This window comes from Alosa sapidissima, chromosome 1 (genome assembly GCF_018492685.1).
Source record: "Alosa sapidissima isolate fAloSap1 chromosome 1, fAloSap1.pri, whole genome shotgun sequence".
Lineage (NCBI taxonomy): Eukaryota > Metazoa > Chordata > Actinopteri > Clupeiformes > Clupeidae > Alosa > Alosa sapidissima.
The window spans coordinates 13,647,544-13,663,260 of NC_055957.1; the positions used below are offsets into that span (position 1 = coordinate 13,647,544).

The window sequence follows — 15,717 nt, forward strand, 5'->3', positions numbered from 1 at the left end:
AATTCACATTCCTTCTAAACAGAGGTTAAAAGTGTAATAATGCACATATTATTCATGCTCGGCTTGTGTGCTACCATCCAAGGCAAAGCAAAAATGGAGCACATAAACTAGCTCCCATTCGTGGGTGTTATGAAATGTGACACCTGCTGTCAGTGTTTTGTGGATGAATATTTAAAGCATTGAGAGTCGTCTCTACAGAGTTGTTCTGCAGGTCGCTGTCGTCTCTTTGGCGACTGCTAGGTGCCGGGGACCCTGGGATAGTCAGATTTAATACATTTCGGATCATGTTCATTAAAGGTCTGGGACTAAAGTTTGACTTCCTCGTCCTTTAGAAGTTTGCCCGTGAAAGGAGTCAAACAGATGCCGCGCGACACTCCAAAACTGTGGGGTGTGGCTTTTGAAGAAGTGCCAGCAGAAACTCTGAGGATGGTGTGAAAGGGAAAATGAAACAGAATAGCAGAGTTCCTCTGGCCCTCTGTGGAGTTCCTGGAAATCGCCTGCTTCCTCTCCTTTTGTCTCCATCTGACTATTCAAAACAAGGCCCCGGATCATCGGCAAACTTGAACTTCAGAACAGCTCTCCTATAGGAAGAGGAGACTCAGAGGGACGTCGGCTCCAGAAGTTTTCAGAGGGGTGTGTGAAACAGTGGTGGCCAGTATACAGCAGCAGAATACTGCTAACATACACAGGTGCATTTCACAGTGTGCTAAGTCTGCATACTGATGTCAAATGATCAGGAAATATCCTACAGGAAAATCCAGCAGCAGTGCCAGGATGTATAGTATGATCTATGTACCGGTACTGTATGGGCCAGGCAATTTTTTGAGTGGGCCCGTTTTAAACACAATTTTGAAAGAAACAAAAACACTACCAATTAATTGTCTGTGATTTAATGTTGAGAAATAGCGTGCACTGTGCAGCATAAATGGTTTAGATTTTCTGGTAAATTGAATTTTCTACCAGCAGCATTGTTTCAGAAAATGATTGTTGTGACATTCTAAAACTGACATGTGGTTTAGTCTGACATGTAGCCTACAGCCAGCACAGGTTATTTTAATAAAAACTAGGAACTGACCGAACAAACAACCCTGGTGACATACCAAACAAACCACCCTCTACAACAACCGACAAACATGCATGGCATACATGAACATTGCAAATGCAAACACCAACAAAAATAGGCCATGATGATGTGAAGTTTCATTTGCGCGGGTAGCGCCGCCACGCTTTGATGGTGATGACAAGAAGCATAGCAAGCGTATGAAATTAAATCGGCATTATGCATGAATCTCATTATAGATCACTTTAATACGCCGATATTTTAAAAAAAATTGGCCTTCAGGAAAAATTCTGTAGCATTAAAATTAAATCATTAAATCTTTACTTTTAAACTGGTTGTATTGTGTTTAAGTGTTAACTGTTCACATAAGCAAAATATTTCAGCAAGTCAATTAAAATGTATCACTTCCCCAAAATATCCCATTACAGTAAATATCCACTTCTATGAAAGATAATAGCTTCCTGCATCCTCTTACTTTCAACTTAATGACCATACTACAGCATGCTCTCACATAAATAATGTGTTGTGCCTTCAGGTTGGGCATCATAAGTATTGTAAATAGCGTATGAGACTTCTCTGTTTACACAACCACACTCTTTCTCTAGGCAGTAAATCATTGTTCTTGAAATCATTGGTTCAGAGGATATACTGTAGGCCGTATGGATGTGCTCCCAGCTGAAGAAGTAACATATTGAAAGAAACTTCATTCTCAGTATTGCAGTCTCTGTTTATTCAGACCATTCAGTAATAATGTTTATATTTCCAGGACAAGAATACTAATAGTAGTATCTTATTTTCAGCACCCAAAAGGGTTTCCTCAGAGCAGACTACTTGCAACAATTTTACATTTAAAATTAATTGTAATATGACTGCAGCACTCTATCAAGGTTTCGTAACCCCGGGTGGTGCAAACGTGCATCACTGGAGTCTCCCTTCATACGCTATTCACTGTTCCTTCTCCACCAATTAGACCCTATTAGACCAAACTTGCTGCTGGTCACTTTTAATTCACTTATCACCATTTCGGTTCATTAGAATGAGCGTTACGCCAGGGCTTCCCAAAAGGTGCCTCCTTTCCCAAAGAGGACACAGAGGAGCGTGGTCAGCTGCACCTTTTTTCCCCCCTTCTTTCTGTCTTTCTCTCCAACACCTGTCTAAACCTGCAGTCCCTCTGGGCTGCTCTCAAATGAGACCAGCGCATTGGAGATTTGGCCGCCTGGTACCATTAGCTCTTCTCTCCCACCTCACGCTCCTCGCCCGATGCTCGGGTCAGTCACGTGACCGCCGGCGACTGGAGAAGATGCTCCGGGGGGCACAGGAATCACAGGAGCAGGATTCAATTTCGGAGGCCGAGACGAATCCTCTAGTGACCTTTCTGCTTGCTCATATTGCTTGGAGTGACACAGCAGCATCGCTACGAGTAATTAAAAAAAAAAAAGGAAAAAAAAAAAGCCTGCCCAGAAATGTTTTCCTTTCATGATCCAGCATTCCAATGATGGGATTTCAGAAAATAGATTATGGCTTAAATGTGCATTTGCATGAGCTAAATACTGAGAGGGGTTACGTGTGCCAATTAGCCCGTAAGATCATGTTCAGATTATAAACTCTTCCAGTGTTTTTAGGTTAAAGTGCACTCATGCCACATCAAAAACTATTATTCAGATTTATAATACTTTCTAATTTCTCTACTAATAGCCTAGATGTTGCCATTTTCATGGCAATTGTGAATTATGCTAAAAATATGCACATAGTGCTAGGTGGCTCATTCCAGTTGTCTGAGACATTGTTTACAAGGAAACTATAGAATCTTTCAATACTGTTCCCAGAAATCACTAAATGACTAGACTAAAAAATCAGGTGTGAACTGGGCACTACATATAATGGGGTAGACTTGATAAAGAAATTTAATTTCCATTTATATATTCAATTGACACTATCTTTAAAAGTAAGGAAGTAAATATCATAAATCACAATCAAATGTATTTGAGGTTTAGATTTGGTCCACCCGTAAATATGTTTCCTAACTGCAAAAAAATTACCTGCCATTTGGTAAATGGTGTTAAAATGAATCTATACCAGGTACAGTCGGTTTGAAAACTGTTGTCATGGAATTGAGTTATCTCCCTTAGCGCATTTCTCTACCTTGTTGTGTGTTCTAAGTGCTGCACAGTCTGCTCCAAAACACCACTACCACTACTACTATGCTCACACACTGAACTAAGGGTACCTGAAGGTGGCCTTTAGGACCTGCCCGGACATGATCTCCTTGGTGTGGTTGCTGTAACCATAGAAGAGATCCCCGAACACCGTCTGGTTGGCCGGGATGTCCGCCGCTTCGGCACAGTCCACTGCATCCGTGCACGCCTCAGACAGGGGCTGGCAGGACCGTCCATCTGGCCCTCGCTTGTAATCCTCTATACAGCTGAGGGACACGGCAGAAACAACACTATCACATTGTATGACAGGAGATTTGAGGAGCTGCTCTGCTAAATGTAAACCTATGCCATCATTAACCTGTAATTGCATCCTCAAACTCAGTGTCACAGAGGTGATTAACAGAAAACTACATTGCTGTTCAGAAAACATACTCATTGTAAATGTCTTTCTTTATCATCATGACTTTATATGGCTATCATGAGGAGCTAATGTGTTTTTAATAAGAATAGGCACTATTATAACTTGTTAGTTTAATTAGAGGCAATTCAACTAATGTACAAAAGAAAGATAGGATCAAACTGTGCCACCATTTTTTATAGCATTACCTCATGGAATCACTAGTTGAACAATGAATCATAAATTAAAATTGATAAAACTCTTGTCACTACTGTGAACAGGAGCAATAGTGAAAATTAATATCAGCTCAGTGCAGATGTCTAACATGGAAGGACAGGGCTATTTATTTAAGGCAGTAAGCACATAAAACGAGGAATAATCATAAAAGAGGAATAATCCAAATGCAGACAGATTGTAATGAATTCTTTTATGCATCTCATATTATGACACCAGGCTGCCTAGTAGGCTATGCTGAGAAAGTGAGGGAAAAAAGTAATAAAGAGAGAGAAAGCAAGAGAAAAGACAGAAGGAAGTGTAAGGAAATATGTCAGAGCTCAAATCAAGACTCTTCTTCCTCGGGGTGAAAATATCCCACCACAGGCTGTCATTAACGGAGGTGAGAAACACCCCATCTGTAACGCTCCCTATAACACGCAGTGCATTTTAAGTGGCTTCCCAATCCCTGACACAATATCTGGTTCTCCACCGACAGGAAATTAAGCGCATTTGCCACCTGGAGTCAAACAGGCTTTCCACTGAGGGAAGAATGGAATCAGCGGAGACAAGGCCAAAAATCTAGAGCCCAGGTTCGCAAAGACACACTCTCTACAGTGTAAGACCAGAGAAAGAGAAGAATGCGTGATGGGCAAAGCTGGGCTGGTGTCAAGTAGAGATATGAGCTCTGCACTCAGCCTATACTGACAATAACCCAGCCCCCATTACACTCTTCAGCCTGCACTCTCCCCCCCACATCTCATACAGTAGCTCACATCTGTAGACAGAATAAATTATACCAACTGATTGAAAAGGTGACTCTATGCTACATACAGTCCATCCTCCATTGTATCCATACCATCATTATAGTATGAGGCAGCAACTGCTATTGTGTGAGTGTACTGTATTTATTGCAGGGTTTTACAATCCTAACCCTGATGGTGATTTACACAGCAAATATAGTTTTTAATGATTAGAAATTGTGATTTTGAACATCTCACTCTTTGATCCTCTACTATGCTCTAGATAATGGTACTAACACTGATGAAATCAATATCACTGTGCCAGGGTGTGCATAATATGGGGTTTTTGGTATTTGACAAAAGCTCTGTGCAGACTCTGTGACTGTGAGAATTAGTGGGCAAAGCCTAACGATCAGGCTGGCAGGTACTCATGTGCTCGTTTCCTCACCCGCAGAACATCTGGATGTTGTAGAGGGTGGGGTCCTCCTCCAGAGGCGCCAGCTGCTGAAGACACAGCTGCTCGCAGCCGCCGTTGAAGCCGTCCGAGCAGTCGATGCCAATGTGGTGGTCGTAGCAGCCCGTGCCATCCTTCATGGGGCTCAAGCCAGGTGGGCACTGAAACAACGATAACAACAACCCACGGTGAATTGTCAGGCTGAAGCCTGTGTGCGTCCAGCACTCCCCTGCTTAATGAATGTGTTTGGGTCTGGCATGACCGCTCACAGCGCTCCAAACAGGTTTGCTCCAGATTGGCGATAGCCCTTTTCGCTTGGACACTGACAAGCTCATTATCTGTGCATTCATTGCGTGGTAGAGGTGTGAACCAACTCCTGATAGTTTCCAACTCTGGCTTGTTTTGAATAAACTGATGCATTTTAAACGGAATAAACTGATGCATTTTGCAAAGTTGTTTACACCCTACCGTCCTAGACAATCTGGACCCTGCTACTTTGGAATAGGTAAGAGTTGGGTCTTACCGAGGCAGCAGAACATGGAGAACTGCACACATGCTTCCTGAATTCCTGCCCCCCTGCATTTCCCCTGCAATTCCCTCCTTGTAGCCTGTGATGCCAAACTTATATGATGTTCTCCATCAACTCGGCCTTCAAAAGAGACATGGATGGGATGATTCAAGCATGGCTTCCCAGCAAGGGAAGCTCTCCTTACCCTCAGGCATTATATTCTTCTTCTTCTTCTTCTTCTCTCTCTCTTTCTTTCTCTCTCTCTCTCTCTCCCTCTCTTTCTCAGCCAATATCCAAAGATTCTGACAGGTCTGCATCTGTGAGCTAGATTTGTCTGAACAGATTATAAAACTGGAACTACAATGGCATGGGATATTAACAATGTCAAAATGCTTAGTAGAAAGACTAAGAACAAGAGAGCTATCGGTTATACAGGCACACAGACACACACACACACACACACAAACACACACACACACACACACACACACACACACACACACACACACACACACACACACACACTCACACAGAAAGAGAGAGATTTTAATGAACTGCACATACACAGAGGGTTTACTGCCGTTAAACCTGAAAAAAAACCTTGGGCTTACTGAAAGCTTATCCCTAATATGCATTGAAAACACGTGGGAAGAGGGATTATATTTCATCCTAAAGCTTCCAACCAGGATGATCATTCTAAACACCTCACACCAGACATACAGCTGACACCAGGACAAACACACATCTACTGTATAGCATAAGCAAGGGAATACAAAAGCCACTGCTGTGGCAGGAGCAATTGCATGTCCAATTAAAAACTGGCATTCAATATTCAACATTCAATATTAAAATTGTTTTAATACTGTACATCTTATCCTTATAAGCCAAAGTAGTCCAGAGTTCAGAGTACTGTAAACACTATATTATGTTTATTTGGTAACACTTTCTTTTCCTGTAGCCATTTTAAACTCGGTCCTGTGTCTGTTTCAGCCTAATTTGAACTCAACTCAAAGCTAGTATATTTTCATATCAGAATCGGGTCTGCAAACCCAAAACTGTAAACAGAATCACACATAATGGGTCTGAAAAGCAAAAACAAAAAAAACAGGAGGGCACAGCAGAGTGAGCATAAGTGGATAATTAAACAACAGAAGAGTCCACCACAGTCTGTCAGCTTGTTGAGCCAAACAAACGATCACTGGATTGCTAGACTTAACTTGTCAACTGACTTCCCCCCAGCCATTTTTTTACTTATTTGTAACAAAGTATTGGCGAGGCGAGATGTTCATATTGAAACCCTATCCTTGTCCCTGGATGCATGTGTATTGATTTTGTCGCTGGGGCTGCCGCCGCCATGACAACTGATTTATCACCTGTAATGTAAAAACCATGGTAGACTGAATCACCTAACTCATCTGCGACATAGACTCCCTAAATCAGTGGCCCCCTCCTGCAATCAATGGGAAGGGGGAAGTGTGAAGGGTGTGGGGGTGAATTCAAATACTGACAGCTCTTTACACTCACACACCCGACCTGACCGTCCACACGAGCTGACCAGGCCCTGCCCTGCCCTGAGCTGTGCTGGGCCGTAAAGAGCTGAAACAAGTCGGAGAGTCAAAGTCCCCGTGAGACTCTCTCTGTCCAACAAATGACAAAGCACCAAAACCATTGTTGGCTTACAAACAGGCTTTTCAACAATAAGGTCAGCATTCACGGATTTGGGAAAATTGTGGCTAAATCCACGGCTCTTTTGTTGATCCGAGAGAGTCATCGATTTAGTCATCAAAATGACATCAGCCATCTCTACCATGCTCTAAACTAAATAATTTATGTGCTTTGTGTTGCATGATAGTTATTGATAAATGCAAGAAAATATATGAACCAATAAAAGTCACTCATACCCCATTAATGTGTCAATAAGACCTGCTCGAAAAAGTGCTTCACAATCCATTATGAAATAAAAGACCCAAGAACACATCAAAATGATCTATCCATGATCTCTCTGAACAGAGCCATAAAGGGACTTCTTCTGAGGAATCCAATCCTTTATGAATGTTTTCAAACATGAACAACCATTAAGTAGGTAGAAGATTCTGTGGAAGATGTCTGGTAAAGTTGGATCATAAAAATAAAAATGTCAGAAGGGTGCCACAGATGAGAAAATAATAAAGAAAAGAATTGTGAGCTTTGAAGCCATTTAATCATGTGTGCAAATCTTTCCAGCTCCTCAGTGCTTAGGAGATTCGGCAATGTGGCTATGTGTCCTTTCAAATGTTGCTTTTCTCTGGGCTAATTTGAGACTAGGAAAGCAAAAAGAAAATAAAAATCATGCATGTCTCCCTTCGAAGTAGCTGACCTTAAATGATATCTGATGGAAAAATATAAATGTGTGTCTTTAAAGATGCTGGGATGAAATGTTATGCTAAGTGGTGAATGTTTGGAGACTATTTGATGGATGCCAGGTGTTTCGTCTTGAAAGATGGAAAAATAACCTCCACAGTCAGTGCTAAAGTATCTAAAAATTACACGATCACATCACAAATCCTCAATGACAAAATGTTATAATAAAGAATAAAAATATTATGTAGCAGATCTAAAATGCATAGGATGTTTGGATGTTTGTCAATCCAAATGTGATGATTACTTCAATCGCTTTTAAGGTTTTATGCCTCACAGCAAAAAAAAATCAATCTTATAAGTGTGGAATTCAGTTTATACATTACTTTTATCCTCTGGGCCTTAGCATAAAACTATTTTAATTTCCTGCGTCTCCATTGGTCCTTTCTCGGGGGCAGAGGGAGGGAGGTAGCGGAAAGTTATATTTTGGAGGTGGCTTTGGGGATTACTACAGTGCATTAACATGCCTCAGCCCCTGCATCTGTTCCTGCTTGGACGGCAGCTATAAAGGAGATAGCTGGGGATAGAGTACCCAAATCCACTGTCTGATCCTTAGGAAGGGAAGGAAGAGTGTGAGAGAGAGAGATAGAGAGGGAGAGAGAAGAGAGACAGAGAGAGAAAGAGAACAGAGGTGCAGACAGCTTGCTGGGTGCCTGCCATCTCCCAAAAGCATGTGCATTTGCGGCCCCTTTGCCAAGAATCGACTCGGGTTCTCAGAAGTGCTTAGCACCCAGCTTGTGACGGGCACCAGGGGCCCGGCCATAGCACTAGCGAGGGCCGCTGCGCTGACGGCGGACTGATGAGTTTTGTCAAAGAGCCCCACAGGTCCTGTCACCACGGAGGATGGCCCACAGTGCAATACAATCCCATCCCATGTTGGTTTAATTAGGACATACACAATGTGGAAATCTTACACAAACAAAATGCTACCCAAGAGACTGATTATACGATTCTGGAAGAAAAACACTTATCCCTCCTTTGGTGCAGTGGTTAATGAATACCTTTCAGGGTTAGACGTCCATATCTCACTTCACCACATTTTGTAGTAGTACATCTGAATGAAAACCGAGGTTTTTGTTTGTTTTCTTTAGGGTGTTAGAGTGGGGGAGGGGGGCACTTCCAGTGCCAATCCAAAAATCCTTAACCTAATTAATAAAATAATCATTGTGCAATCATTGTGAATCATGCAGTGGTGATTGGGGGGCGAGTCAAGACATGCCAGCTAGCTCAGAAATAAAGAAAAAAGAAAAAAGAAAAGGAAAAGTGAGCATAGACTTCAAATACCTCTGACAAGGTGCTAATTGATTAGCGAAGAACTAGCCTCTCTGGGAGCCTGCCAGTAGCCACTTATGATTAGATGGACACAAGCATCATTAATATAACCTGTCATGGGGTAATTACTAAACACCAACTGATGTACACTGAGCAACAGATGGGTGCATTGTAGCTAACCAGAAAAATTAGCAGCCTGATTTTTCCTAATGGAGACAAGGGTGTGTGTGTGTGTGTGGTGGTGGTGGGGGGGGGGGGGGGGGTTGATACCAAATAATCAGTGCAATTATGCTCCTGGTGATGCCTCCACTGGCATGCCGTCACCTGTTATTTGCTTCTCATGTGGTACTCTTTCAAATCCTACAAAAATGCTATGATTACTATTACAGGTACAATCTACTACAGGTAGAGTTTCTGTTAGTGCTGTATGGTATAAATGGCTGTATAGTATAAATGGCACATACTGTAAATGGCACATTTTTTATTTATGTTTAGAAATTATGTGGTTACACTTTACTTGACAAATTCGACATAAGAATGACATGACACTGTCATGAACGTTTCATAAACAAGTCATTAACGTTTATGACATAATGCTTCTGTCATTAAGTGTAATTCGGTTTTTGTTATAACAAGTTAGGGTCAGGGTTAGTTAGGGTTCATGTGTCATGACAGTGTCATGTCACTCTTATGTCGATACTGTCAGCCTAACCCTAATATTAACCCTAATCCTAACTCTAACTCTAAACCTAACCCTAAACCTAACCCTAATCCTAATCCTAACTTGTTATGACAAAAACCGAATGTCACTTAATAACAGAAGTGTTATGTCATAAACGTTTATGACTTGTTTATGACATGTTCATGACAGTGTCATGTCACTCTTATGTCGACACTGTCAAGTAAAGTGTAACAGCAAAGATCTACATAAAATGGTGGCTTTGCTCATGACATTTTGAGCAACGCTCTTCATTAGATTCAGAAGATGCAATATTGTTTCATGATAATCCATGCCTTCACATCAGCAAGTGAAGAAGAGAAGAGGGGCCGGTGATTCACCTTAACCTTAAAACCTGCCAAAGGCTGGTTGTTTATTACATATATCAGTGACTACTGCTTTATGAAAATGTTGATGCCAAGCTTATATTAAAGAAATGTTACATGAATATTAAATAAAGAGCAACCCATACATATATAATTGAGTTATTAAGTATTCATTCAAGTTAAAACATTGTTTGTGCTTATTTCTACCTTACTGCACTGGCCTCATCCAACTAATCAGTACTAAAAATAGAGCCTTGAAAGCACCACAAACAGGATGATGGGCCCAGGCCTTCATCCGGCTGGAAATCATGCAGTGTTTTTTTTTCACCTTCACAACATGATGCACCCTTCTGAGAAATGGCTAAAGCTAATTCCCCTGGCTCAGAAAACAAACCGATCACATGATGAGATCTTATTAAGGAGCAGACCCTGGAGCTAGCATAAATAAATATATACAATTATAACAGCTTTGGTCTGCATGTCTCTGTGTATGTCTGCCTTTTTTAATTGGGATGCAAAATACGTGAGATGTTTAGTGTGTGCTCTTGATCACTGTAGTTGCTTATCTTTGGCAATAATTAAGAATGAACGATGCCACTCAAATTAATCTTGGCCAAAATTTCACTTCTCATTATTTCAAAAAGTCTACATCATTTTATGTTGATTATTTCAAAGCTGCTATGTTTAATGTTTAAGCTTAAAACATTCACAAATGCTCTATTCATAACAGAATGTGAATAAACAGGCATTTTTGGCATGTCTGTCTATCTTGAATTACCACTTAGGTCCCCCTGTGGCGCTGTACAATACAATGCAGGGGTATCTACACACACAGCTCCTTTAGCAGGGGTAGTCAAACCAGCACAACTCCATTCCTTCAATGAGACATGCACTAATGTTTTTCACTTGAATATGAGGAGATGTTTTAGCTTTAACATTTATGAACTACAGTACACTTTGTGAGTCACATGAACCACATGGCACAAACCACAACTAACCTCCTTGTTTGGCATTTATTTACATTCAGCCATATTGTTATACTATTTGTAATTAGCAATTTTTTGTCTTTTGCTTGTTTGGGCACATTTCACTGTTGTCATACATAACCTTCATGTCTCTATTTACGACAAATTGTGAGGCAAAAACATAGGTAGTGTGAAGCTGAGTGCAAAGCCTATGAGTTGTTCTACTACGATCATGGCTCTGTTCATTTGCATGCTATATTCTGCACTAAGGTTTACCTCTGGGCTTCTCATTTTACACCTCTGAGACTAGATGACAACACAATTGGAGTGGATTAAGATCATGCATTAAGATCATCAGCGTACAAGTCTAATTAATATAGGCTATCTGATAGCATCTGATAAAATGTTCTTTATCTTTTGATTTTAAGCAGTGTGGACTTGCTGGATTAATGTCCCTGCACCTCATACCAAACATCCTTACATGCCCCTGTAATCCAGGGCCATGACAGTAAATTAAGGTTACATAAACAGCCAGTAATAAGAAGAAGTGTTGATCTCATTAAGCAACAGCACCTCGAAAATTGTTCATGAAATTTAGAGGAATTGAGAGTAACACTTCCTAAAGCGCTAACATAGCAGTGGTACACTCTCCTACCAACCTTCCATTACAGTTTCCATCATTTTATATCACTGTCCCACACAATTTGATCCATGTAGATCACAATTCAGATCTATTTTTAACCACACTTTTGGCAGAAAAAGAAATCATCATGGTCATGCTTAATAAATTATTATTCATAATGTTGTGCTCACTGTACCTAATGTTTTATTTGATGTGTTGCTCATGCATGAGGTCACGAATTAGAGACTATGAACTTATGTCAATTCCTAATGGTTCATCAGATATGAAGTAATGCATGAATCATGAATTAATTCAAGCATGAATTCATGATAATTCATGTACCCTTACTGTAAAGTGATCCGAAAAAATACATATTTCAGTGGTACAGTACTCAACTTTACCTGGAGTAGCAATAAATGTGGAGGGTGCTGTATGTGAGTGTATAAACCATAACCATGCTAATCTGTAGAGACCAGTTGTTAGTCTAAGGGAAGTGATTTCGAACACATGGGCACAGCTTAGACACAGAGCAAACAAATTGCAGACCTGTGGGTATGGATTTTCCTTCTAGCCTAAAATGCTTGCCTAGTGACCCAAGGAAGGCAGTAGAGAATATTAATAGCCTGATGTGGACATTTATCTAATTTATCTCAGCGGCCCTCAATGTCCTGTTAATGCCCCAACTGAGAACCTTTAGTTTGGAGAATTAATTTCATCTCTTTCCCACAGACTACAGCTCAGCTGGGAGTAGGACTTGAACAGTTCACATCTGATTCATGATCTTTGGTCAAATGCAAAAAGAGTCCTACTTATGTTAGTCTACTTAGCCTTTCTGAATAATCCACTTTCCAAAGTCATTTTTCTACTTTTTCTTCATGTATCTTGAGTCCAAGTAAAAGACTAAAGCGCCTAGATGATGATGATGGCAGTGGTGGTGATTGTGATGATCACAGGTCTGAGTTTGTAAAAACGTAATTAGTCAAACTCTATAGAAAAGGAGCAAGATGCAAGCAGACTGTTCATCATTTCAATTCTATTCCAGGCTACTGTTCATCATTTGTATTTGTCTATCAAAGCACATCTGTGATTACCTTTGCGGATAATTATCACACATGTGACTGTGATGATGAGAAAAAAAAGAGCTAAAGATCAGTGAGTATTGTATGCTAAGTAAGTAATCATGTTTAGGAAAGTAAAGAGACAGTTATTATGGTGCATTCAAATGGGGGAACTCAACGCTTACCACAGCCAGATGGTGAATAAAATGAGAGCCTCTTATTCGTTTCATGGCTGTTAAACAATGTCTTAAGTGAAATGTAGTGGGAGGCAGATAGAGTGCAAGCGGAAGTATAAAAACAGGGAAAGTGTGAAAATCTCCAGACAGTCGCTTAAACCTGTTTCTTATCAAACTTTCAGTCCTAGTCAAACACACAGATGCTAACATCTATTTTTAGTTTTTATTAAAACACCTAAGATATAAGGGTTTGGATCAGCTAGGGATTGGAGAAAAGGAGAGAAGGTAGAGAATGTAGAGATAGAGAGAGAGACAGAGAGACAGAGAGAGAGAGACAGAATAAAAGACAACTAGATGGCTCACCACACATCCAGTGGAGTCCAGCTTGCGGTCAGAGATGCAGCGGAAATTCCGGCTACACCCACCGTTGTCCTTTGAGCAGTCACGCACGGGACCGAATGAGTCCAGCAGGACCTCCAGACTGTCGAAGGACGAGGAAATCATGAGCTCCTCTCTGTGAGAAGAAATAACAAATCATACAGAAACATCATCAGCCCACAGCAGTCCTCATGAGGTCTCACACATACTGGCAGGGGGAGAGAGAGAGGTTAGCAAAGACCAGAACCAAACTCATGGTACACTGTACATTTCCACCAATGTTTAGTTAAACAACAACTATACACAAAAACATGTAATAAGTAACCATGATACAGAGAGATCAAATGGCATACATAAAAGAAGAGATATATATAAAAAAAGACAGAGGATAAATCCTATTTGCAGTTTAATATGTCCATTCTATAAACACTACATGAATTATTAACCGCTATTATCAATGAAGTCATTATATTGGTTAAATGTGCAAAGCTTTCACTTGGTGGATGCTACTTCCTTGGATCTTGGTAAGATCCTGAATTGCAAAAAAAGCAATTTTGAAATTTCAGATACAACACATATATACCATATCAATTCTGAGATCAAATTCCACCTCAGGCCTAAAATGTTGATGATGCCAGCAAAGACTTCAAACAGTAATTGGAGTCGGTCAGTGTCTGAGGAGAGGAGAGATTCAGAGACACTCTTCATCACAGCGATGAGGAAGGCTGCATTTACTCATTTTCCATAAACACCTGCTAAAACCTCACAATTATCTCTTCAACCTGGAGAAGAGCTGTAGAAATTGAAAACGCCAACACATGTCATTTTCATGTCCCCGCATGAGGTGCGTCATCAGAAGTCATTAAACTGAACCGCTGATTAAAACAGGTGCCGAATAGTAAGCTGAGCAGTGACCTTTCCATGAAATACTTTTTCTATAAAACACTCAATCACTTTGCATAAGTGGAACGGCTGTTACAAATGGAGTACATTCATAATAACAATGGCAACAAAGCTAGCCCAGGGAGAGGATAAATGGCCTTACTCTGTTGTTTTGGAAATATGATTTTCCTTTCTTTCAGTATGCAGCAGGAGAGTGCCAAGACAAACAAGTTTCAGGCTTCATTATTATTATCATAGTTTTTTTTGTGTTAAATTGTGTGTGTGTGTGTGTGTGTGTGTGTGTGTGTGTGTGTGTGTGTGTGTGTGTGTGTGTGTGTTGTATAAAACTGATTTTATCTTCCTAACCAATTTCAATGCTTAATTGGTCATGGCCCTGTCTTCTTATACTTTAAACATAAAAAAGTCAATCCAACTAGTCAGATAAACAATGGAGTACCATGTGTTTTGAAGAACTTCAGAATGTGTAATGTGTCCTTTTGAACTCGCCCTTTGCTGTGTCATTTTGTATTTGTCTGTGAGTACACCTTGCTTGCTCATAAATGAGCAGATGCCTCTCTATTTGTTGTTCTCATTTCCACTTTCTGTACTGTTTTCTTCCTTTCTTGATGTATTTATTTACTGTGTATCTATAGGTTAATATGCAGACACGCATCTAGTCTCTCCAGTGTATGGTTTTACTTGAAATCGGATTGCAATAATAATAAAAAAAGTAAAAATAAATAGTCTTCGCTCCGCTCTAAAATCTTTTGGCAAAACTGTCAGCGCTTCATCTTTTCAATAAGACTAGGCTTTGTTGAGGACTCCTACTGTTATTATGATGACAGACATTTTAGCAAATTAATGCAAGGCTGTGAGATGTGCAATGTCTTAATAATGAGACATAATGGCATCTGTTTGAACAGTGATATGAGACAATTTGACTAATTGTATCAAAACCACCACTGTGACAAAAAAGAAAATATATATATATTTTTGATACTGGGACAAGCTGTCAAGAGATAGACATAATTAATACCCAAACGCAGAGCCTCTGTTCCTGAAGAACATACATACAGTATGAAAGTCAACATATGAAAGTCAACTTCCTTTCCACTAATGGGGGGGATTATTAAAACCTAACCTTAAATTAAAGCCATAATGAAGAAGAGCACTTAAGCAATGGAAAAGTCACCTCTACTAACAAATCTGAATTGGCATGCAGACATGGCATTCATTTTGGACAAATGCAACCTTGCTAATCGCTTTTTATTTCAACCCTGCAATTTGCCCTGTATTATTTTTCTCTCTTTCACCAGGAGCATAATCACTCATTTCAGTGTGAATGGCCAGCATATGTGGACACTGAAAATGGTCTGTTAAAGACCAATTGAA

General features: G+C 40.2%; 1 protein-coding gene across 4 annotated transcripts in view; it reads right to left on the reverse strand.

Annotated features, from left to right (window-relative positions):
* Window positions 1-15,717, reverse strand: part of astn1 (astrotactin 1) — a 180,363-nt gene that overhangs the window by 90,537 nt on the left and 74,109 nt on the right. For all 4 annotated transcript variants that reach the window (XM_042106793.1, XM_042106789.1, XM_042106781.1 and 1 more), the window contains 3 exons: window positions 13,429-13,579; window positions 5,018-5,184; window positions 3,288-3,482 (listed from right to left, as the gene is read on the reverse strand). In XM_042106793.1, the coding sequence (XP_041962727.1) occupies window positions 3,288-3,482; window positions 5,018-5,184; window positions 13,429-13,579 (513 nt within the window). The remainder of the gene's footprint in view (window positions 1-3,287; window positions 3,483-5,017; window positions 5,185-13,428; window positions 13,580-15,717) is intronic.